The sequence below is a fragment of the Diceros bicornis genome, chromosome 29 (genome assembly GCF_020826845.1).
Source record: "Diceros bicornis minor isolate mBicDic1 chromosome 29, mDicBic1.mat.cur, whole genome shotgun sequence".
Lineage (NCBI taxonomy): Eukaryota > Metazoa > Chordata > Mammalia > Perissodactyla > Rhinocerotidae > Diceros > Diceros bicornis.
This window is the reverse complement of record NC_080768.1, coordinates 14,613,218-14,640,259: the sequence shown is the minus strand read 5'-3', so window position 1 is coordinate 14,640,259 and position 27,042 is coordinate 14,613,218. Positions and strand designations below refer to the sequence as shown.

Sequence of the window (27,042 nt, the reverse complement as noted above, 5' to 3'; positions counted from 1 at the left end):
CCATAAAATGGGGCTAATAATACCTATTATACAGGCATTTTATGAGGATTAAATGAAGTAACATATATGATATGTTTATGTTAGTATATTACTACATAGTGCTCAATAAGCATGAGCTATTTTCCTTCCCAAATTCATTTATTGGAATCTATATTCCAAAAGATCAAAAATCATCATTTGAAGACTTTAAATCCCAATTCAAAATGTAACCCCCTCAAAACCAACGCGTACAAAATGAATTTCCTGGTTTACAAATTTGATATTGGCGATCCACACTCTGGCATGTACTCTGGATGAGAAGATGGACTATATCCTGTCAAGGAGTAACCTGATCACTTAGACCAGGTGCAAGCTACCTTCTTCTTTAAAGGACCAGAGAGTAAATATTTTAGGCTTTTCTGGCCACACCATCTCAACTCTGCTGTTACATCATGACAGCAGCCATAGACAACACACAAACGTGGAGAGTGACTGATTGAAATAAAACTTTATCGACATTGAAATTTTAATTTCATATAATTTTCTCATGTCATGAAATATTATTCTTCTTTTAATTTTTTTTCAATCACTTAAAGACGTTAAAACCATTCTTAGCTCATGATCATCGCAAAAACAGGTGACAAGCTGGATTTGGCCTGTGAGCTGCAGTTGATTCCCTGATCTAGATTCTCACTTTTTTTAGGATGATACACGAAGAGGGAGCAAGAGGCTCACAGCCCATAGTAACAGACTATTTCTTTAACGCCACTGGCAAGGATTAAAAAAAGCATTCGGAAGGATGCATATCCACTCCTCTTGGAGAAGGTAGATGGAAGACTGGACAGACAGATGTACCTGGAGGAAGATCCTACTAAAGCCCTGGTCCTTTTACTCTCCATCGTATCACCACGCTCAGTTTCTTCAAAGCGCTTATAACAATCAGTTCTTGTTTATTTGTTTACTTGTGTGGTGGGTAAAATTTTTTAAATACTATTTCAAGTGTGCTTTTTCCTCCTGAAAATTTTCCCCTTTCTGTCTTTGCTCCGCCTCAACTCTCTCAATTCTAGCAGCCGCTTTATTGCATTGCCTCCAGGAGAGATGAGACAAGATGAGAAGTAGAAATAGCCAGAGTGTCTTGCTGGTTTCCTAAAGCCCAGTCTACTGGGTGAAATGGAGTGGACTGGGGTAGAACCATAATGTTTAGGAGAAGTATGGTGTGAGATAAAAAGGAGTTTCCTCCAGACTAGGAGAATATCTTCAGGCTGGGAGCAGGAAGAGAACCAGAGGGGAGCTGATGAGAGCAGAGGATTCAATAGGACCCAGTGAGAGAAGCCTGTCCTCTGCTTTGCAGGCAGCCCCTTGGGGCGGGAGCAAGTCTCCAAAGACGTCTGAGGCTCTCTCTGCTACTTTCATGCCAAGCTTAAGGGTACTTGAAGGTACAGAAATAGCAGAGAGCTACCTGATGAAACTGTGCACACAGAAACCAGCAGCATTTGAATATCAACCAATATGTAGGCCCATGGGCAAAGGCTGATTCTCTTGCCTTAGTCTTAAGTACCATGAAGAACCTCCGAGGGAAAAGTAGAAACAGAGAAGATTTGGGATTTGGCCAAATGTTTGAATGAAATAGAATATAGGAGATAAAGATTCCCCTTAGACTAGACAATTTTCTTATTAAGGGTGAGGAAGAGGGAAATGGATGGGAATGGATGAGGGCAGAAGATTCACTGTGCCTCAGAGACAGAGGCCCTGCTCCTGGCTCCCCTGGTGGGGTCCTGGAGAAAAAGAGACTACGTAGTATATCAGGGGACCTGAAGGTAGAGAAATCTGTGCCTTGAATCTCAGGCAGAGACCTGCAGAGGTAACAGGATCCCAAAGAGAAAACTGCTGCATGGAGTGTCCAGGTGATGCAGTTAGAAAGAGCCTCCCTGAGATTCCTGTGCCTCAGCATCATCTGTGAGAAGCAGAATTACTTCCACAGCTTCAAAGGTGGCAAAGAAATGCTAGAGTGTGCTACTGGACCTGAAGGGGCCACACACATAGAAATGCAGGCTATCTCAGCAGCAACATGGCGAGTAATAGTGAAGGAATAGACAGTATGAAAGCTCAACGTCTTCGTGGAGAAGACTCAAGCCCAGATGTTCCCTGCCGTGCTCACAGTATCATCGCAGAAGGGGGTAGGGGGAGGAGAGGGAAAGACCCAAATCACCTGAGGAAAGTTTCTACGAATGAGGGTTTCAAATAAAATATAGACAGAAATATAAAAAAATAAAGTTGTCTATCCAGCATACTAAGTTGAGGAGTAAGAATGATGTATCCACTGCACAAATCTATTGTCTGTCTTCTCTCACTGGAATGTAAAGTCCATGAAGTCTTATTCACCTCTAAGTATTTTCAGGGCTTAGAAAGTTCCTACATAGCAGTAGTTCAATAAATATTGTGAAATAAATGAAATGATGACCATTGTGCCAATGTGCAAATTTGAGTCTCAGGGAAACTAAGAACCTTGGAGAAGGACCCATGGCTAATGAATAAATAAAATGATAGATTAAAAACAAATAAATAAAAGTGGGAAATTATAGGGACCAAAATGAAAAGCATCCCTGGAGAATGGGCTATAGCTTTGCTCAAGTGGTTTGGGTCATTTCTCAATGGGAAATGGGATTTGAACCTGAGCCTATGGGACTCTAAAGATTATGATCTTAGCCTTGACACTAAAAACATGGACCTACTGTGCGCAAGCCCGTGAGCCAGACATGTGCCGACTTCAAATTAGACACGTCTATTTCAACTTTCAAAACCTATGACATTGATACATGAGGTCCACCTGCTTTGGTGACGCTGGCAAAGAACTCTTTTAAGAACTAGGCTTGAATTACTATGAAATTATTATTTTTCTTAGAGAAAAATGCAACTCTGAGATACTGTTGGAAACAAAGACGCAATATTCAAAAATACGCTATTCATCAATATTAGTGGCACTGAAGACTTCGTTACCTTGAAAGAGTTTCTAACTTATGTAATACATAAATTTACTTTTGTTGCTGCAAGAGAAAACAGAATTTAATTGTATTTTTTTGGCCCCTGACATTAAATCTCAGAAGTACATTTCCCCTTCTTGACTAAATCACTACCCATATCAGAGGGGCATCAAACTTGTGCCTTGGAGATATATATGTGTAATAAATACAGAAACATTATAAAACATTGAAAGAGAAGCCAAATCACCAGTACATTATATGTTAAAATCACGGGTCTTCAATATTTTCAGATAATTTCAATAAATCATCTTCAGATTTTCTAATAAAAGTATAGAAAGAATTTGTAAACACTGTTTAAGTTGATATATTTTGAAACCATTTACAAACAAACGGTGTCATTTGTGTGAGGATGATTCCTTTAGGTAAAACTAGGCCTCAAAATAGATGTGTTAAAATACACATGTAAAAACCTCTTGGACATTAACTAGAATAGCAGAAAAGGTCTATGTCAACATACTTTCTATAGAGGAGAACATCTGGTTTCTAATTTGGTGAGAATTTGTTAATTTTTAGGTTCAGACAGGATGCCTTCTTTCCAAAGGCAATAATGTCCCTTCCATTGCAATATAGAAAATATAAAACACTGACAAGTGTATATTGTGACTAATACAGAGCTTTTAGCCCGGGACTTCTTTTTAACCGTTTCAAAGTCCAACACAATGCTTAGTTTATGTCTAGAACTCCACAAATATTTAATGAACAAATAAATGAATACTGATATTCAGCTATATGAAAAGTATACAACGAGTTTCCATAGGAGAAAATTATTTAACACCTAATTCTCTATAACACACATTTCTGTGTGTCATTCCAGTCTTTCCCCATCCTGTGCCTCTTTGCCAGGACACACAGCCTTGGGAATATGCTTCTCACGTATCAAAAATTCTGCAAAAATTACCATCAAAAACATATGGGTTTGACCTGGCATCCACATGAGGTCTGTAGAATGAAGGCAGAAATTTTCTTTACTTCTCAGACCATATTCGGGAATGGGGAAAGTGAATCCCGTGAGAATATTCCCCATTGTATTCAGCAATAAAGCAGCAGTGGCAGCGGCTTCCCTTCAACACAGAGCACACTGGCGCAGGCTGATTCCGTTCTGACGTTTCTAATGATGCCCTGCGTGGCGCCTGCCTCGTTCCTCAGCTATTGGTGCCCCCGTTTCCACTCTGGTGATGAACTAGAGAGGCACACCTGAAGAGAGACTATCAGAGACCGAGAGGAGGAAAATCAATCTCAAAGCCCAGAAGACAGCTGGTGCAGGAGGCCACTGCACGCTAACAGTTGCCTGCGGCTTTGGAATCTTGAGGGGGATTCTATTAACATCAGCAACCACCAGACGAGAACTGGGGAACTGCGTTGCATCGTTAACTGGAATGCCAGGCAGCAACCAAAACGTAAACGGGAAGGATTACTCTATACTAAGCACGATTAATAGTTGCTTGCTTTCCTTCTGAAGTTGAAAGAGCTGTTTCTTTGTTGATCTACTTTCAGACCAACTTTTCCATTTCAGCTTCCACCTTCTGTTCTAGCTTCTATTTCTAACCAATTCTGTCATGTCTCTTCCTCTGGGTCACGTCACAAATTTAAAATTAGTAGGGACCAAGACTGAATCTCCTCATCTTCCTTGCCGGCCCCACTCCTGCCTTTTGGTCACTGTTAGTAACTCTATCTTTTAAGTCTCTCTAACTGATGGACTTGCACAGCGCACTGAATTACTTCTATATGTCCAGTCATCATTTTTATCTAATCTCAGGCCACTTACAATTGCTTCTTATAATTTGTTTTGCTTTTTTACTCCATCTCTTAGAATGTATGCTCTGTTCCTTAGTAACTTCACTTTGGGTTGATTTTGTCTTTCAAAGTAATAACCACAAAACTTACTATCATAAGATTTTCATTGGAAAAATAACGAGATTTTCTGAGTAAGTATAAATGTGCCTTTCTATATTATACCATATATAATACTAATATATCAGTGCCCATCGAAAAAAATCCTAATATCAAGTACAAAATTAAATGTTATAATATATAATTAAACTATAAGCTTACAGGAGTTACCAGGAAACAAATGGGTTAATACTAATCTTTTGTTAAGGAGGTTAACAGAATCATGTTATTCCTCTAATATCAAGAACATGGTTTAATAAGTTGGAAATGATATTGACCAAAATGAAAACATCCCTGGAAAATGTGTTACAGCATCATTCAAAGTGGTTTGACTCATTTTCTCAATGGGACATTAGGATTGAAAATAAAAGTCAGAAAGAAAGCAAGCCACCACTGAATGAAATTTTAATTAGATTAACTTCATAATTGGTTATCTTCATAGAAAATAGGGTTTTTTTCTTTCCTGTTTTATACAGTGTTAAAAACCTTTTTAGGGATTAACAGAGCAAATGATTAGAATAAAAAGGGTGTAGTAGTGTTCAGTTTCTGTCCCTAACGCCCAGTTGAAACCTTTATTAGTGACATACAGACACCTGGAAAAATATTTCTATCGTATATAACCTATTATATCTTATTACTGCACAGGAAACATTGATGCTTTCTTCCTCATCCTATAGTCTCTGTTGAACAAAGAGAGTAATTTACATCAAACTGTGAACTGTTTAAATAAAATGTTTTGATGTCCTGCCTTCTACATGTTTCTAGGCAAATCAATAAAACATTTACCTAGAATATAGATTGCCTGCTTCAAATTAGATGCTCTGATTTCAAAGACAATGCACCAACGAGAAGAAAGATTGGCTGTACTTGGCGAAATTTACAACCTTTTCAGAATCTGAAGTTCTCACTTAAGAGCTAAGGAAATTTTAAGGTATAGGTTCCTTTTCCTTCTGGCAAAATATAACTTTTGGGATTTAAGAGGCTTATTAAAGGTCTCACAAGATTTCCTCAACATCAAACGACTCTTCCAAAGTGACATTTTCAGATCTAAAGCAAATGAATCCCATGCTTGTGGATTAAATTTACCTGAAAATATATGAAGGCTAAAATTAACTACTGAATTCAAAATAGTTTTAGTCACTTGATGATGCCAAAACAATGAATGGTTTAACTAGAACTCATTTTAAGATAAAATACTTTTTAAAAATTGTCAAAATATACAACATTTAATTATTATGCATTATCTTCCTTCCATATTGCCCATTATCACTCATTTCATTACTTAGAGTCTGTAATTGAGAGTATATTTAATAAATACTGCAGGAATTAAAACAGCACAAAATATTTGTCAGTATATACTTGAAAGAAATGATATACCTGAAAGATATTAACTATTATCCAAGCATTTGAACACTTAGAGCCTGCACTTCATTATCAAAGTCTTCAAAATTTTCGCTATCAAATTATGAATTTTAAATTCCAAAGCCAACTGGATTATCTGTTAAAGGTATATTTACCAATGTGTTTATAATTGATTAAAAGACTGAAAAAGCAGTTTATTTAAATGATGTGCTTTAGATAGTGATGCAAAGAAATACAAAATTTCTGGCAGCTATTAAACAGAAAACTAAAGCAAGCAAGCCCATATAGAAATTGTTCTTATTCAAGGCTGGGTTCCTGTTTGTTTTCCTTACCTTTTAGCAACTGATTCTCAATACAGATCCAGAGACATCTAGTAAAATTACTTACGGTGCTTAAATACCTAGCTATTTGGAAAAAAATCTCCATCAGTTGAGGATGATGGCCCTCAGAGCTCTGTGAGATTCCGGAACCAAGAGACTGCAGAGGCTGCTATGAATTTTCAGGGAGAAACCCACCCACACTAGCATCTGCATAAGACTACAAAAGGTATTCAGCAGGCAATTATCTTTCACATGAAAACAGTTCAACCAGACTAATTACGGAACCACAGGTTTTGGTAGGGCCTTGTGAACTTATGTAGCTGAAAGTTAGGCCACCAATTTGAGCAGAAATGTACTTAGAGACTGTTCTATACATTAAAGCAGTGGTTCTCAATCTTTAGCTTGTATCCGAGTCCCTTGGAAGGCTTGTTAAAACATAGCACGGCGGAACCCCAGCAGCTGATGTTGCTGGTCCAGGGACTACACTTTGAGAACCACTGCAGTAGGTATTGGCATATTCGTTTCTTAGCTTCCGTTTAACTTCAAGACTCACATCAAGACTGTATAACAAATCAGAAAATCAATTCAAAAGACTCTTGCTTAGAAAGTCACTGCTGGTAGCCCATCTCAAGTAGTTAATTTAGAACAAATGGAATTTGTGCAATACAAGGCTCCATCCCTCTGACTTCAGAATCAAACGGCTTAAACACTTTTTGTTGTTTTATGTCATCTCATTCTTAATTTTTTTTTTTTTTGGTGAGGCAGATTAGCCCTGAACTAACATCTGCTGCCAATCCTCCTCTTTTTGCTGAGGAAGATTGGCCCTGAGCTACCATCTGTACCCATCTTCCTCTATTTTACGTGGGACGCCTGCCACAGCATGGCTTAATAAGGAGTGCATAGGTCCACGCCCGGGATCCAAGCCTTTGAACCCCAGGCCACCGAAGTGGAGCACGTGAACTTAACCACTACGCCACTGGGCCAGCCCCTCACTCTTAATTTTTACTTCCAACATCTCCCTTTACTGTTCTTTCCTTTCAAATTCATCTATTTGTTAAAAAATCGGTTCCCTCATCCTTTCTAAGTTCATTGCTATTTTTAAGTACAGTCACATGCCTCATGAAGACCTTTTGGTTAATGATGGATGGCATATGACAATGGTCCCTTAAGACTAGTACCATATAGCCTCCATGTGTGGTAGGCTATACCATCTAGGTTTGTGTAAGTACACTATGATGTTCACACAACGACCAAATTGCCTAACGATGCATTTCTCAGAACACATCCTCCACGTTAAGTGACACGTGACTGTATCCACTAAGCTTATTGGCCTTTACTTTATCTCTAAATGAGATGGCAGCGTCTGTTCTCTTTTAGTTCTTCTTTGTTTCTGATAGCATCTATATTTCCATGTGCTTACAAAACTTACACCAACATACTACCTTACCCCACAAGTACCTTTCTTTAGGTGGTTCTCTTTCCTTTTCTCTTTGAACTTAATACTTAGATTTGTGAGCCATGTAGAAGCCTGGCTGATAATTCACCTTGAGTATTTACAACTTCCCCAGAGGTTTCACTACTTTCTTCATACAGACAACGCTATTTCTCTACTCTCAACCTTTCTGACTGGAGTAATTTTATATGGTAGTCTTTTTTCCTCTGAAAACTTTGCTTCAATTTATTACCTCTATTAAAATCTCTATAGGAAAGAAAGAGCTATCTCTAATCATTGTCTTTATCAGCAGAGACTTCTGGAAAACTCAATTCTAAATATTTTTAAAGCACTGCATGCATACACACACACATACACGTAACCTCCTTACCCCTTGACACATCTGCTATTTTGAGGAGAAGGAAAAGACATGAAAATATTTTCCTGCACAACATGCCTATTCTCTAACTTGTCTCCTGCTTTAAAGCCGCTGAGGACAAAATAGTGACAATCAAGGTGATGTTCCTAGGACTGGTCACGGTGGACGCACACCACACCCTAACAGAGGTTGCAACAGCGGTGGCTTCTGATCTACAAAGCAACACGATGAAAAACAGATTCTCTTACTGAGGTTTAGAGGGAGCAGAATTCCAGCATAATTGAAAAAAAAAATCCCACACTGAATCCTCATTATTACAGTTAAAGAGAAACTGTTTTCTTTCATCCTTTAGATATTACTTTAAAATGTGCTTTCAGGGGGGGGGCACAGGAGAACTTGGTAGAGTACTTCACTGGTATGAGGAAAGTAAAAAGTATTCGGAGGACTAGTTTTTAATTAACTTCTTCAATAACCACTGTGGTAGTGGTAGTTACCTACTAAAGCTATAACTAAGAATGAAAATTTGCAAATGGGATCTAAAACCTGAAAAGACTTGTCTCAAGGATTGATAAAAAGGTGAAACAGTTAAGAAATAATAAAATTTACCTAGAGTGAGTCAATAATAAAATAAACTTCAATATTTTTCTCCTTGCCTTTTGATAATTTAATCTCTAACTTTTAAATAGGATGAGTCTAGAAAAGATGCATGTGTGTATGTGTGTATATGTGTGTGCAAATTTTCTAAGAATTGGCCAAGGCTTGTTCAAAACGGATTCATTCTTTTGCTTCTAATATGAAGAAAATATTACTATAAATTTAATTGAAACTATTTTATAGTAAGTAATATATTATGCACCCCTGAATTGTAAAAAGAGAATATTTTAGACTCCTACTAATTAAAATACCTCTTCTTTTATTACCTTTAAATTAATTATGGTATGCATTTTAAAGGAAAATATTTTAAATAAGAAAATTAAACATCCCCCAAGTAGTAATGGACATAAGACTGTAAATTATATATTTTGACATGAAAACAAAAGAACAAATATATAATGATTCTGGCTGTGACACAATGAATTAGTGAGACTGATAAACTGCTTCTTCACGCTGATGGCATGTTGTGGTCTCAAATCTATTACACTTTTGAATTGATGTGCTATTATCTTTGCACAACTTTCACACCAGGAGGTGATCCCAGCAAGAAAAATGTCTTAAATGAAAAGCTTATCAAGAAGATACATTTCACTGCTATTACCTGAATTAATATGCGCTGTTAGTGGTTGTACAAAAAGTGGTTTGAGACAAAAATTGTTTTTAGTATTTTGTAAAAAAAATTTGCAATATAAATGTATTAATAAAGATACATTTTAGCAATTGCCACTGTATCAATTTATAGTTATACGGAATACACAAACATGTTCATGGTAAGTCCAGCATTATGTGTTAGTTGATGCCTGAAAATTGGGAAGCAAAATTCTAGAGTGTTAAGGTGATTTGTGGGAAATATATTTTCATGAATTCTTTCACTAACTTTCACATTTACTTTTCAGTCTTACGTGAGAGACTTATATGATATAAAATTTAAGTATAACCACAGCTGTATAAAATATATAAGGTTAAAACAGGAAGCAAAATATTTTTGTTTGTTTGTTGTTGTTTGTTTTGGTGAGGAAGATTAGCCCTGAGCTAACATCTGTTGCTAATATGTCTCTTTTTGCTGAGAAAGATTGGCCCTGGGCTAACATCCGTGCCCATCTTCCTCTACTTTATATAGGACGCCTCCACAGCATGGCTTGATAAGCGGTACTTAGGTCCACACCTACGATCCGAACCTGTGAACCCCAGGCAGCTGAAGCAGAGCATGTGAACTTAACCACTACGCCACTGGGCCAGCACCAAGAAGCAAAATATTTTTATTATGACTTATTTTACCTTAGACACGTCTATAATCAAGCACCAAATTACGTTACAGGGTTTGTTCGAGAGTATTAAGAACTGAACAACAGGGGCTGGCCCGGTTGCGCAAGCGGTTAAGTGCGCGGGCGCTCCGCTGCGGCGGCCTGGGGTTTGCCAGTTCGGATCCTGGGCGCACGCCGACGCACTGCTGGTCGAGCCATGCTGTGGCGGCGTCCCATATAAAGTGGAGGAAGATGGGCACGGATGTTAGCCCAGGGCCAGTCTTCCTCAGCAAAAAGAGGGGGATTGGCAGATGCTAGCTCAGGGTTGGTCTTCCTCACAAAAAAAAAAACAAATGAACAACAGGATTAAAAACATAGGATTTTTTTTTTACCATTATCAAGAAGGCTAAAATAGCTTAACAGTCTTTGTTTCACATTTTAGTCATTTTAATGGTATAGCCACGGCATCAAATGCATGAATCTGTATTAGACATTTTCTTACATGTTTTAAGATACCAATTACACCTACTGTTGGCAGTTATTACATACTAAATATACTAAAGTTAAAATGGAAATGAAAAAGAACATCTTGAAATTCCTATGTGCTATTTGAACAAGTTTTAATCTATTTAATTAGTAATTCATTTAATTATTGATGGCCATCTATGCTTAAAATTGTTCAGCAAAGTTCTTTCTATAAATTGGAGAAGTGTGACCTAGATAAAGAGAAGAATTTCAGGTGTAGATGTAAATTTATGAAGAATAAAAGAATTTCAGAGTTGTAAGAGACGTTGAAGGTATCCTGGTTAATCAGATGTGTGATAGTGAACAAGAAGTATTTAACAAAACAAAACAGAAAACAACCAGTCCAATAGTGGAAGTGTGTAAAAGAAGCTCACTGAGCGTCTCTTCACGGTATGCAAAGCATATATTATCTAATTTAAACTTCACAAACTCCCCATGTGTTTGTGTGTGTACTGTAAAATCTACTTTTTTAAGATGAGGAAACTGAGCCTTAACTTGTCAAAATTTATACAGGGGCAAAGCCAGGTCTTTTTGGTCCTAAAACTTACGCTCTTAACCAGTTACATAGTATAGTAGTAGTCTCTATATGAGGTATGTATCTTAACTTGTGTGTAAAACACACTTCTATTTATATTTCTTTCATCTAAAAAATAAGAAAGATGTTAAGCTTTTATAATATTTAATACACTGATATAGCGAAGCCTACACTCAGCCCTTTTGTTGGCAAGTCACTAATTCTGTGAGGTCTCCTGAGAGAAGGATGAGTTCACCAAGCAGAGGAGTCGACAGCAATGCCCCCATCTTTTAGTTTTTGCAGCTTGTGTGTGATTCACTAAATACAAGATTGTTCACAATACTTTGGGATGAGTTGTGCAGTGATCTTGAAAATCTTTTTTAACCACATAAAAGTTAGCCAGATGGCTCATGGCAAAGAATAAGTTATAAACCTTAAAAATGAGGTAAATATTGGGGCCGGCCTGGTGGCACAGTAGTTGAGTTTGTGTGCTCCAATTTGGCAGCCTGGGGTTCACAGGTTCGAATCCCGGCCGTGGACCGATGCACCGCTCATCAAGCCATGCCATGACAGTGTCCCACATACAAAATGGAGGAAGATGGGTACAGATGTTAGCTCAGAGCCCATCTGCATGAGCAAAAACAGGAAGATTGGCAATAGATGTTAGGTCAGGGCCAATCTTCCTCCCCACCCCCCCCCAAAAAAATGAGTTAAATATATAAAAAGGAGAAGGGTCCAAATTTGCTGACCTTGTCTGTGATGACAAGTGGCTGCCAGTAGTATGCTACCAAGAATATATTTTTGAAAAAATTCTTAATCTGTCCCTTCAATTCTATTCAAGAATGGGTAAGAAAGTACTGTTTCTCTAAAGAAACTCTTAGTGCAGAGAGAATATTTTTAAAACTTACATTTGGAAATATTCCCATCAATATATGATTTTGTTGCCAAGAACAATGATTGTCATCTATCACAATTTTCACTTTTCTCAACTATTTAAAAGTCTGCAAAACACGGTATTTTAGTGGGTTTGGTCCTTGTTTATTTAAAAACGTGAAAATGTAACAACTTCAAATTAGTTGGCTAGAACATCAGAGAAATTAGCCAAATTTCAACAGATACTGTATGATCTCATCTAAATGTGGAATCTAAAAAAAAGTCAAACTCATAGAACCAGGGAGTAGAACGGTGGCGGCCAGGGGTTGGGGGTGGGGGAAATGGGGCGATGTTGGTCAAAGTGTACAAACTTTCAGTTATAAGATGAATAAGCTCTAGGGAGCTAATGTACAGCCTGGTGATTATAGTTAACAATACTGTATCATATACTTGAAATTTGCTCAGAGAGTGGATCTTGAGTGTTCTCACCACACATACACACACAAAAGGTAACTAACTGTGAGGTGATGGATGTGTTAATTAACTCGACTGCAGTAATCATTTCACAATGTATATATACTAAATCATCATGTTGTACACCTTAAAAAACTACACTGTACAACCTAAATATATACAACTTTTATTTATCAAAAGGAAGTTCATATAATTGTTAAATAGGATTGAAAAATCTTTACGGTATGATTAATATTTGACAGATAATTACCTTATAAATTTACATTTAATAAATAATTTATTAAATGAACAAATTTAATAGATTAAAGTAAAATAAAAATAATTTTAGGATATTATTTATTTCATTTAATCTTTTCAATTTTTAGTTTTATATAGGTATGATAACATGCAGAAGATTAGTACATTGTTACATCTGTATAATTTATAATTTAATAAATACATATATTTGGGGGTTGAGTGTTTTTTTTTTCCCTTTCATATGTAATAAACAAAAATTGGGGGTCCAGCCCGGTGGCATAGTGGTTAAGTACATGCGCTCTGCTTTGGAGGCCCCAGGGCGTGGGTCTAGATCCCAGGCGTAGACCTATGCACTGCTCATCAAGCCATGCTGTGGCAGTGTCCCATATACAAAGCAGAGGAGGATCGGCAGAGATGTTAGCTCAGGGGCCATCTTCCTCACCAAAATAATAATAATATTAATAATAATTTGGAGACACTATAAGAAGAAAGGGTAATAAATTTAGAATTTGGGACCTGAGATCCAGCTGAGTGCTGCCACTAATCAGTCATGTGACCTCAGGCAGCTAACTAAATCTCAATGGGCCTTAACAAGAAGGTAAGAGTAGATAATCCCTAAGATTAATTCCAATTCTGAGATTTGTTCTGGAATCTAGTCCATCTTGCTCAAAAGAAGTCACAACATATCCAGGTTCTCTATAACAAACTTGAGTTTTTCATACCGGTACAAGACTTTCATAAGTTATCTGCTGAATGAATGGATGCATCCAGGCTTTCTTTGATGAAATATCACCACCCCACCACTATCTCAGATAATTTCCTTCGCATACTATCACTGATGCCTTTTTCTAAAACAAATCCTGTCTTTGAAAATTTACTTCATAGCTTATCTCCTCTAGGAAGTCACCCCAATTAAACTGAGAATATAGTGATTACTCTCAGGATAAAAAAATGCCTATCTCCAAAGCTGAAAAAGCTAATTGCCCATGAAAATTAATCAACATGCTAAGTTCTTGGTAGTTGTCACTGCCTTTACCAAATCTTACTGCTTTGGTAGTTGTCATTTATCTTTGTAAATAGTAAGTCAATTATTTTATTTTTAAATGTATAGCAAAAGAAAGAAAAGCAAAGAAACAAAAGTGCTAGGTACTTTACATATGACATTTCAACGAATCCTTATAAGATATTTGTGAAGTATTACCAAACCCGTTTTATATGAAAAAACAAGATAAAAATGTATGAGTAATGTGCCCAAGGTCACACAGCTAGGAGGATGTTGACATGTTAACCCAGATCTGTCTGTCCCCAAAACAATGTTTTTTCTAGGAACTCATGACCAGAAAGAAGTAATACTTATTATATTAGTGCAGGATGTAATTGGAACAGGATGATTTCTAGTGGTAGTATTTTAAGTGGTTCAGAATATGAGGTGAGATGCTAAGAAATCATAAAGAGGGTCACAGCAGAATCAGAGGGGTTATCATATAGAATTTATTAAGCTTAGTTGGTTAATCGCATACCCAAGAATTTAATCTTACGAGCTAAGAAGAAAGAGTTCTGAGAATGGTGTAATGGAACACAGGCTTTACCTCAGGTTTGAAATTAAAGGAGAAAGAAATAAAATAGGCAAAAATATGTCAAGGCAAAATGAAGAAACGCAGGAAAAGATAAGCAATTACCTTTGATAGGGTATAGATTAATTGGTGATAAACCAGAGGATGAAATTTTAGAGAAAAACACACAGTTTTAAAATTGGACCAAACTTATTTCTAGTAAAAGATAAAATCATCATGTAGTAACGATGTTGAGTAGAGATCATACACACACACACACACACACACACACACCCCCCCCCCAAAGAAAGAGGACTGCAATGTATTTTCAAAGACAATATTAATGAAGAGTAAAAGAATAAAAGCAAAACCTCACCAAACAGTCACTGAGGAAGAGGGGTGCCTCAAAATGAATAGGTCATGTTCAGAAAAAGATAATGATTAAATCACAGTCATTAGCTCTGACCAGAATAACGGCATAGATGACCTTTTACTTTGATCATGTTCAGGGAAGTGACTAGAAGTGTGTTAGAAGTAATTAAGAATTCATTTCCCTAGGTACTATGGAAATTAAGGTTACCATATATGAATATTTTATACAGATTGCTGGTTATCCAAAACCAAACATTATCGGAGTACATAGTATTTGCAATTTTGTTGGAATTATGCTTTCAAAAATCATTTAAGGCCTATAGCAAATGATTAATGCATGCTTTCTTGGTGTCTTAATTGCTATTAAAAAGAAACTGGTTCATCTCAATTAAACAAAATAACACTCCTACTCTATTGTACAGTACCTTCATCATGCTCAAAAGACATCTAAAGCTTTAAATACGTTAAATAAACTGGGGCCTAACTTCTGACTGATGTGGAGACAATGCATCTATCATGGCTTTTACTCATTCATTCCAAACATTTAATAGTTTAGTTAATTAAACGTTTCAAGGATATGAATAGTTGCTTTTCATTATAATTTGAAGATTTTTTTTCTTCTTAAGAACAAAATTAACAGACTTGGGATTCCTACCTGCAAAAATTTGCCTACGTTTTGCTGAATGACAGGAATAGTGAAAAAACTAAGAGATTTCATTCTGGTAAAATTACGGTTTAGGCTTGGCCTACCTAACACATAAAGGAGATAAATTCAGCGTAAATGTTCCAGTTAAGACAAATATTTTCCTTACCCCTTGGAGAGAAGAGAGATACTTAATGATAAAAGATATTTGTTTAACTGTTAACCAATTAGGTTATCTTATCCTATGCAATAGTTGTTATTATTGTTATCATTTGGTCATATTTTTAAAAATATTTATGGAGCACCTATCATGTGCCAGGTGCTTTATTTAATTATTTCATTTAATATTCACAGCACTACTTTGAGTAGGTCTTATTGCATTGGAAATTGACCTCAGGTTTAAATAATTTGTAGATGATTACAGAGATAATTTGAATGATGGATCTAGGGTTAAAAACCAGGTCTATCTGACTACAAGGCACATGCTCTTCTCATGATGCTAAACTGTGTTTGTATCTCTACTAGATCCACTGGGTTTTATTCAGGAATATATATCAATACCGACTCCTGGGAATGACCTTCATTTTAGAGCTACTCTTGGTTCACAAGCCTACTTTCTCATTTTAATTATTGGCATGACGCCTGCTAAACAACCAAGTGGAGGCTGCAGCATTACAATTGGTTAATAAGAATCTCATATTAAAAAATCATGCTTTTGCTTTCACTTATCTTAGTAATCATCTTTGAATCTGTATCTCGTACTTTACTTTAGAATGAGGTCTCTATTTCAGTGTAAGAGAACGGTTTTGGAAACCAAATTATAACACTGCTGGAGATACATGGATGTTCATCCTTTGAGTAAATTCAGGACCAAATCTTATCTTTGTTTTACATTTTTAGTGAAGATATGAGTTACCTTTAAATCTAACATTTCACATTTAAAAAATTAAATTTGAACTTTTTGAGAAAAACTTCATTCAATATGCTGACTTCAATATATGCTCCCTCTTGTTCTCTTGATATTGTGAGAAGATAATAAAGACAAATATTTTATGTATTATTTTAGGAGTTACATATTTTGGAGGCCAACAGAAGCTTTTTCTGTGATGAGGTTGACAAAGGATTAAATATTTGCTACAAGTTGGCAATAGAAAGTAGAAATGTTCTAGTCGGAAGTCATATCCATATTCAAGCAATGGCAACTTTCCACTGCCCCTCTCATTTGATCTCTATCTTATTATACATTTTAGGTATAAGATAATATGGACTTAAAAGCAACTTTACTCTTGGCAATAAAACTTAGTAGGGTAATCATATGTCCCTCTTTGCCCAGGACAGCCTCAGTTTATGCCTGTAGTTTCAGCGTAATTGTTCATATTCCCCGTTCACTCTCAAATTGTTCTGGTTTGATGATAAATTACATAGTCATCATAGAGCAGAGGCACTGAATTGGGATCACAATAGCCTCCTGAATTATCCTCCTGTCACTGAGCCAAAGTTTTTAAGCCACAAATTGAAATGAACCTTAAATATAAACACCTCCTAGCAAATCCTTATACATCATATCTCCCTCTTCCTCTTTCTTCCTGTTACCCTTACAAATGCATACATCTCTCTGCACAGGACTTTTAAGAAATACTATAAGTTACTAAAGGTGAAATATTTCAAGAGATCTAGAATCCAACTGATTTTTATTATTCCTTAGTAAGTAATTTTAGATGAGTTTACCAGGGCTTTTTGTTGTTTGTTTTTAATGAATGGAGATGGCGAGACTCTCAAAGATTAATTAAGAATTTCTCAGCCTAGGCCCAGGTCCAGTTTTGAAATGTATATTCAGTAACCTTAGCTTCTTCATTTTTGCACCTCTCTTCCATATTCTGTGATATTCTCTTTCCCCACAGGTGCCCTTGGGTCACCCCAAACTACTTTTAATAAAAGGATATGGCATCAGTCAGTAAACTTAAGTCAGCGGATTACTTTCCCAGGGATATTTTACTTAAAGCTATATCTTTAATTATGGAGGATCTTACTACTTACTACCTTGCTAAAGGTAGTTGGTTATCAGCATGCAGGTAGAGGGACAATTTTTCAGCTGGGAAAGCTTTTCCCTGGTACTATAAGGCCACAATGTGTAGGCTGTTGCTTAGACTTCTAATAGGCAAGGCTGACTCAGATCTGATGCTCAGATGATTGTCTTGCCTTCTAGAACCACTGAGAGTGAAGATAAAGGAAGGGAAAGAAAAGGAGAATATCTTAATTTAGTAAATAACTCTTCTGTTTAGGTATTTTATTTTTTTAAAGATGCAGCATTGATCTCACATTAACACAGCCCAGGACATCTTGATATTTAAATTAAAAATGCAATAATAAAGAGGTAATTTAATATGCAATTTCATACATTAATAATTAGAAAAGCATTACTGAACTACAAGGTAAAAAGCTATGGGAACACAACTAATGAACTATCAATGCCAAAGGAGACTTCATAATAAAACAAGACTTTAATAAATCTTTTATTAAATGGCTACGAATGAACCATTTTGTTTAACATCTAATAGGTAACTACTAAGCTACTTAATTCACATATATAAATGAGGAACTTGCAGGCAATTAACTTTACAATTGCTGAAGGTCAAGGCTTCTCAATACCAGTGACTGTAACTTTAAGTGTTGCTGCTATACCAGGTCAAGTCTAAGCTTTGCTTCAGCCGCTCTGTATTCTGGCAGCAGCTATTACTATGCACCGAAGCAGCTGAAGTATAAAATAAACAAAGGATGAGCCATAGGCTATCAAACTGCCCTAAAAGTGAATTATACAAAGTATAAGAAATAGTGAGCTCAAAGAAATGGAATTTTAAGGAAAATTCTAAGCAAGTATTGGTATTATATCTAGGCACTGATTATTATTTATAGGAGATGATGAGATAATAAGAATATAAACTGCAAATGCTTGTTTGTATCTTGATGTGATTCTAGGAGGTCTGAAACTCACTGGAGATGATAGACCAGAACTGCTCTATTTACTGAGTAGAAATGTACAGCACACAATAATATTGATTGTCTCCAGCAGCAGCAAATGTTAAATTCATTAGAGAAAGGAAATAAACATTTTTATGAAAGCAAGACTGCTGGTGAAAAAAAAAAATGCTTTTTAATAAATCAACATGAAAGCTACACTGAAACAAAATAAGGTAGAAAACCTTTTATGTTTTCTCTACTAATTCACATAAACTGTTAAGTCTACAAATTACTGAGATTTTCGTGGGTTATTACGTGCCAATTTGTAACCAACTATATCAATATACACCGAAAGGAGAAGAGGGGAGGAGAAAAATAGAAACTCTTACCTACTCCTAACTGAACTTCATACTTTATATCCTTTAAATGACAGTTTCAGAAGTGAGGATTGGTAAAATGAGTGTATGCATAAATAGAAATAATCGCCAAAGATGAAACTATACGCTAGACTAAAAACACTTAAAGGCAGACACAAGTCTGGATCAAGTTGTTAATATAGCTGAAACTGAGCCAGAGAATCATACTCCACAGGGAATCTTAACTAAAAAAGGAAAAATCAATGATAAATAAGTCTGGTTCTTCACCTCAAGAGTTCCAACCAAGTGAGACTATTAAAGAAACCACAGTAGTACCATGTCGCTACAGTGTGAGATTTTCACATCGCTGCTTAGGCTGATTCACTGGGTACCTGCAAGTTGAAATGCCATTTCTTTTGATTAGCAACATTTGAAGACGTGAACATTGGAAGATGAGAAAATAACAAAACTATACTACCGATTAAAATTTTTTAGCATGATATACATTTTTTAGATTCATTATTCTTTATATACATATGTGAGATAATATCAACTGGTAGATTTTTTCTTCCTATGTCAATTCATAAAACTATAAAATGTAATTCCATCGATGGTTCACTAATGGTATGGCTTTGAAATGGAATTTCAAACAACATTGTTTTGAAATCACCCTGAGAATGATTTCTTACATGGTCTGAATATAGAGAAACCAGCTACAATTTCACATATAGCCACAAGAGTTCTCCTCCAAATAGCTACTTTCTTTCCTAACTTCCCATCAACCAAAATTCATAAGTACAATATGAGGAATAACAAGAACACATCTTTCCCCCAAATTATTCCAAATCTCGACACTATAAGACATGGCTTCAAGGAATATCAACTCTCTTACTGACACAGTTTTTCAAGCTTTTGTGCTATACTACATCCTTAAAATTAAACATGTTTCTGATGACTTGACCTGACATATTTCATAAATATTTGTCAAAACAATTATTGTTAACTACAACGCAACTATCCATGTTCAATTTGATGACTCAACTGGAAAATTACTTTTTTCCTAATAAAATTTTTCCAAATGACAATAGTAAATCAGTGTTGGTTAGTTGTTCAGTGTGTGCTAATTAATTACACTGGGTAAATTTAGCTCTGTGCTAATAACCTTAGGGAAAAAAATCTGTGTACGTGACACTTTGTCTTAAGTGAAGAAATTTGCTGTTTGCCTACTTCTCCTGTACTTTCTCTTTCTAATTTCTCCCAGAAGAGCATTCAATAATACAAAATAAACAATAAAACACAACTACTCTTGGCTGACACTACAGATAAAAAGACAAGAGTTCTCTGGAATCTTGTTCTTAGGTCAAGAGAAAAGAAAAGACAGGAAGATTTTTATTGTTGACAACTAACTGTGAGGACCTGCTGCTAGCTCATCCTCAGGGCAGAACTGGCTTAAAAAAATAGGAATTTTTTCACTGTGAGACCCAGAAGCTAATTTAAATGCTGACACTAGCCAGGGGCTCTACAGGGCACGACATTTTGGGGGGACAGTCTCTCAGAGGGTCTGGAGTCCTCCGTTTTCTGGCTTTTTTATGTAGTGATGATTTTTTTCTCTGAGCCTAATGGAAGCTTAGGGCAGGGAAGAAATAAATACTAAAAGGAATGTTAGGGGAACTTTGCTGCAAGGCTGCCAATAGGAGACCAATGAGGTAGGACACCACGCTCTTGCTTGTACAATACATGATATAAAGGAGACGTTGACTGTTGAGGTTCTGCCCCAAAAAAGAAAGTAAATTTTTTGTACCTGGAGATATTTAACAATGAAATAGATTAGCTCAAAACAGATCTTATTGATCTATACTTTTGTGTAAACAGGTTGCTCCCTGTGGGCCAGCCTGTGTTAGAAGTCATAATTTAAGAACCTCACTGAAACACCAGTAGGTGTACAGAGAAAGAGCATGAAGCTGATGAGGCCTCTGGAAGAGCAGACTGAGAGAAGCTCATGGGCCATCATACAGAAATGGGGTGAATTACTTTGTACAGTTACAGATTACTCGTCGCATGATTACAACTAGAGGATGGAAGTTTCGGGAATGGCAATTCCAGTTCATCCTAAGGAATAATTTTCTAATAGAACCGTCTAAGAACGAATGGAATGTCTTGGGAAATAATGCTGGAAGGATTTAGAGAATAGGTCCCACCTCCTTCATATTACAACAAACTAAAATATCCTTAACAAATGGTCATCTGACTCATGCTAAAGTAGCATACTTGGGAGTCAACTATGATTTTACAACGTAGTGGACAAAATATTGTTTGTGAAAGCAGCGATGTCTAGAACCAAGTAGATGCTAAATATGCTCATTGAATCATGGGACGAGGGATCACCATTTACATCTCTATCCTTTTCTCCACATGCCTAGTAATTTGTAGATAAGAGGGAACAAAACGGTAATAATGAAAAGCTTCACTGAGGCCATTTATTCTCATCTCTTGTAGGCTATGAAATGCGTGACAAGGATGAGAAAGGTCATCGACCCAGCAACCAAAAAACTACCAATAGTCTCGAACTGTTCTTAGAGAAGACAAAACACAGAGAATATAAGTGTAGGAAAGTTCTCTTAGTGAGAAAAGGGTTGGATTAGTTTATCTTTAAATTTCAGATGTTAAAAAAAATACTGTAGGATATGCATTTTCTGTGCAGGTACATTGTGTGGTCCTAACAATCAAATGACCTGAAAGTCTCACATATAGGAGTTACCTGCTTTCCAGTGGTACATTACTGCCAAGGACCCAGCTGTCCTGCAGCTGGACGGACTCGGGTGTGGTTTGCAGCTCGGCGGGCAAAGCAGCCGGCGGTGCCGGACTCTGGTTCCTTCTATTGGTCAGGGAATTTCTATTGAGAGAAGTGATGGATGGATGATGCTGTGCAGAGTGCTGCTTATGGGGAGGTGGCAAAGGCTGCAAGGTGGACTGGCCTTGATTGCTTGTAGGTTGCTCTGAAAAAAGAAAAGAAAACTCATTTTATATATACTCATTTATATGTGTACATATATATATATATATGTACACATACACAGGTGTATATATATATATATATGTGTATGTATACATACATATCTATACACACTCTCAATTTCTTGGGGATTCACTGTAGATGAATTAGAATTAAAAACTGCATATAAATCCATAACCTAATAAATTTGCATATTATTCTATTAAGCGAGTGTTCAGTGACATTCTCTAAGAGCAAGTTTACCCTTGATACACAAAGTTCTAATTAATATACAACAGATGGTAAAATTGCTTTTGGTTTTAATTTGTTTCAGATTTTCTTTCAATCTGGTTTTATTAACACCTACAGAAAACAGCATCTGACAGCTCCCCTAATGTGCCTTTAGATTTCAGCTTTTTTTAACACACCAACCCTGAAATTAAATGGGTAATTTCAGTAGAACACAAAGGTTTTCGAAATGCATAGAATCCCTATAATTATTTAATGGAGTTTTTTTAAGCTTTATTTAACTGCAATAAATTATTACAAGCGAGTTGCTAAACAGCAGTAGACTACTCTAGTTTAGTGCATTTCAAATAAGGCAGATCTGCACTATGATCTACTAATAGACGCTAAGTATTCTTTAGCAGAAGGTCACTCTGTGAAGCAGATGTTGTTTCATGGATATTTAACAGACTGAATCACATCTGATTACAACGTCAGAAGACTCATATACTTAATGACCGTTACATCCATTAGAACACACACAGAACAGATTTTCCAATTTCACAGTAGTATGCAGAATAACTACATTTGGGAGAAAGTCATAGGTGACCAGAGCGACTCATGTCACTATGCCAGTGGTACAAATATTTTGTTCTAAACCAGAATCATAAGGGATCCAGCAACTTCAAAATATAAACACGATGCTAGGTTGTAACCATGGAAAAATTCCCTAAAGCTAATGAGACATAAGTTAAAATTCACAAATTAATGTAACATCTGAGACCGACTTTTCAATCTCATTACCTAGCTTTGGACATGCTAGAATTCACAAACACTACATTTTACCAAACAGACAGATGACTCCTTAATTTAATGCTAAACTTATTATGGTTCCACACACATAAGATGTCAATTTTTGACTAAATGCAGTTCGAAGTGCAATATAATTTAAAGTGATGTATTAAATCATGCTATTAATATAAATGCACATATTGAAAGAGAATAGAAAACACCGGGACTATCTTTCATCTACGATGTGAACTCCAGCAGTGATTGTTAAGCCAAATAATATAGTCTAGCATTGTAATCTGGTTGCATGAAATGAATACATGATACATAATAGTTTGAATATATATTATCAAACCTTTTTACAGAGAACAACAATTAAAGTAACTCCTCCCATAGCATATAATATCAGTAATTACTGCATGTTTCTAATGGTCTCTAATAATCCATATCATATCATTTAACAACTAATAATTTCTTACTCTTGAAATGAGGGACAGAGATAGCACCTCATATATGAAATAAAGCTGCTTAAAGAAGTCTCTATTCTTGAAGATCCCCACACGAGAAACTACAGAAATCTTGCTTGGTCCATTGCTTTGGTGCTCATGAAAAATTATGAGTGTCTAAATCTCAGTTAAATTGAAATTAGCCTTTGAGGGAATGGTAGGGTTAAAAAAGCACATCTAGTTTTAATTGTGTTAGAAAAACAGAAACTAACAGTTTTTAATATTCATGGAAGATTTATTACTCAGGTATCATATAATTAATTAGCTTTGTCTTCCCCAGCATCAGTGCACATGATTAGAATCTCTATGGATGTCTTTAAGGAACATTTCAAGAAGCTGCTTATAGGATGATATAACAAGCTACACTTATGAGGGCATCGAGTAGGTTGGTGTTAATGGAATGGAAGCAAAGAGAAAAACATTTCAAAGGGATAAGTATTAAGATTGTGCCTAAATAGAAATAGAGGGATGGATCAGATGACTCCATGGTTTTAAGCATGGCTTCATGAAACAATGGTATTACATTATACATACTTTATATAGAATAAATTATATTAGATATTATACCATGTAGAAGAAAGGCAAGTATAGCAGAAGTCAGAATACCAAATTTAATTCCTAACTCTGTCAGGCATCATGATAGTGAGCCTCAGTTTTCTCATCTGTAATGTGGGAAATAATATTGCGCCATCTCTGTATTAGTGCAATCTAAGGATTCAGTGAAATGCACTCATTCATTCATTTATTCACACACTTAGTCATTCATCCCACAAACATTTATCAAGGCTTTGTGCTCCAAGGATATGCTAAGTTAGTAACAGTTGAAAGCATTGTGGAAATGGTAAAGCGTTATGGATATTACGATTGTTATCGAAAATTAAATGATTTTATGATCTATCATCATCACATATTTCAATATATTGAATTTAAGATTCTTACTCTTAAATCAAAACATAAACAGTGGGGAAAAAATTTCCATTTAAGGTCTCAAAAATAATTAGTGCTGCTGCGGCTTTCTCTAAGTTCACTCATTCATTTAGCAAGTATCTATTGAGAACTTATAATAGAAAAGACACCATGCAAAGATCCATGCTCTTTTCAGTTGTCTATCTGGGTTATTTCAGCATAGTGTGTTCTGTGTGCTGGGACATCTTTTGATTTGACTACATAAGAAAGAGGCCTACCAATAAAAAACATCCAGATAACGAAAGCTGGGTTCAATCTAAAATTTGATGGAACAGAATAAGTGCAGAGTTTGAGTGAGATGGGATGGATGGCCAGAAATTTAAATTCTGCAGCAGACCACCAACAGAAGCAAAACGCAAGGATTCAGCTGGAGGTCAATGCTAGTTCTAGAGATTTGGGCTTACAGGATGTAAGAAGCAGTTGGGAGTATGTCTTTGTCTCTACCAACTTATTCAAGATAGAATAAGCTTATAAAGTGTAACAAGATAAGATAAAATTAAACATAGCCAGAAAATAAGATAGAATAAAAGAAAACTGAAAGTGAGAAAGATAAGATAAAGCCAGATACGAGGTTAGTGGACAAAACGCCTGCTGTATACTCTGTACGTTTTGAAAGCAGGATACAAATCTGGGTCTAAATTATTTAGTTTCCAACGCAAAGAGGGAAACATGATCAGTTACATGATTTGGAGTGTTTTTCAGATCAAAAAGTTTGCTTAAGAAAGGTATAACTATTATTAGTATTAAGAATAGGGAGAAATTCTCTTTTAAGTCCTTGTAGCAAGAACAACTGAATATCCAGGGAAAGTTTTATGACCAAGGTTCAAAATGGACACAAGCACACAGAGGACAGGGTCTAGACTTGGAGACTAGACGCTAGAATCTAATACAGGTGGCCAGATCCACACAAGAACAACCAAAGCTTCAACTGTAGCCTTTGCTTTAAGCTAATCTATTGATTCAGGCTTTGCATAGACTTGAGAAAAAGTTCTGGATATAATGACTCTGAGTTACAGATGGGACAATTAGACTTCACAGAGTGACCAGGTTTAAGGTTCCTGAAATATAGCTCTGAACATGTCACTTTACTCCTGGAAAACTCCAAATGCCTCCTGGTGCCCATAAAACTCTAAAGGTGATTTCTACAGCTTGCTGTACCCACTATATCCCCCACACTTTTCCACTTATGCATAGTTGCTTCTACCTGGAAAGACATTTTTCTCCATCTTTCTGTATCCAAATCTTACGTATTTCAAGCTCTGAGAAAGATGACACCTCTTCTGTTTTCTTCAAGGAGAAACCAGTTATTTCTTCTCTGAGTCTCCTTAGAGTATTTTATCTGTTCCTTTTCCACGGCTTTTTTCACTTTTCCCTGTGTATTACAACTAGTTTCACAGGGCTCATGTCCTCTGTTAGACTCTCTATGGGCAGGGTTCATGTCTAATTCACCTTTGAACTCCTAAGGACCACACAGGATGGATAATAAATATTTGTTGAATGAATGACTATTTATGAAGAATTCAATGCAGAGAGTGTGAAAGTGGTACAAAGTGGAGCCTGCCCATAATGCCTTTATTTGTAGGGTCATTTGCAAACATGTCTTATTTCTCAACTAAATTCACTGACCTCCAACTGAATCCTGAAAGGCAAGGACTCTAATTTAAATTTCTTTGCATTTTTCAGTACCTTCACTAAGACTTCTAATAGTGTGCTGAACAACTGGTGACATTTATGCAATAATAGCACCTTCAGGGGTCATCTCATCCAGGAAGGGTACCATGTCACTCACCCCAGAAATTGATTTTTAGGAATATTTCTTTGGAACTATAGCAGATGTTCCTACATTTAAAATCCATCTTTTTTTCCTGAGGAAGATTCGCCATGACCTAGTATCCGTTGCCAATCTTCCTCTTTTTGCTTGAGGAAGATTCTCCCTGAGCTAACATCCGTGCCAATCCTCCTCTATTTTGTATGTGGGTTGCTGCCGCAGCATAGCCGCCAATGAGTGGTGTAGGTCTGCGCCTGGGGAACTGAACCCACGCCGCTGAAGCGGAGTGAGCTGAACTTAACGACTAGCCCGTGGGGCCACTCCCCTAAAATCTACCTTTTTAGATGTGCAAATAAGGGAAAGATTACATAAAATGTATAAGGATACATAAAAATAAACATATAAGATATGAAACAACATATAAAATATATATTATAGCTTACCAAACACAGTATATTTTCTTTGTATTTTAAAGCTTATGATTAGAAATGCTCCAAATTGAATATTTTAGAAAAGGTGTAAGTTATTTTTTTCAAAATATTCTTCCTTACTTTTTTAAAAAAATAAAATTTTTGGCACTACGCTTACTAGAAATTATGTACTATACCCAACAAGTGTCTTTACTCAGTTCATTCTTTCTTTCCACCTGTCTTTCTTTTTTCAAGTTCCTACTGCTCATAGAAGTTGCATCAGCCTAATATTTGCTTGTTTTCATTTGATAAATTGAAAATTTATAGCAGATATTTTTTAAAATTCACATATTAATAATAAATATTAGATAGAAAAGACTTTAGTCCTTTGGCTCAGCTCTTTGCCACCGAAGAATTTAGCTCTTCAACCATGTCACGTAAGGTTGTCACAGTAAACCTATCAGCATGGGGTAATAACTTGGGTCATGATGTACACTGAATAAGGTGTGTTGACTACTAGACCACAGAAGAGTTACGAGCCACAGAAGCTATTTGGTGATGGGGTAGATTGCAGTTTAAG

The 27,042-nt window shown here is 36.1% G+C and overlaps 1 protein-coding gene across 4 annotated transcripts in view; it reads right to left on the bottom strand.

The window, feature by feature from the left end:
- TENM3 (teneurin transmembrane protein 3) overlaps nucleotides 1–27,042 on the bottom strand; it is a 598,785-nt gene that overhangs the window by 161,998 nt on the left and 409,745 nt on the right. For all 4 annotated transcript variants that reach the window (XM_058524938.1, XM_058524939.1, XM_058524940.1 and 1 more), the window contains one exon: nucleotides 21,565–21,802. In XM_058524938.1, the coding sequence (XP_058380921.1) occupies nucleotides 21,565–21,802 (238 nt within the window). The remainder of the gene's footprint in view (nucleotides 1–21,564; nucleotides 21,803–27,042) is intronic.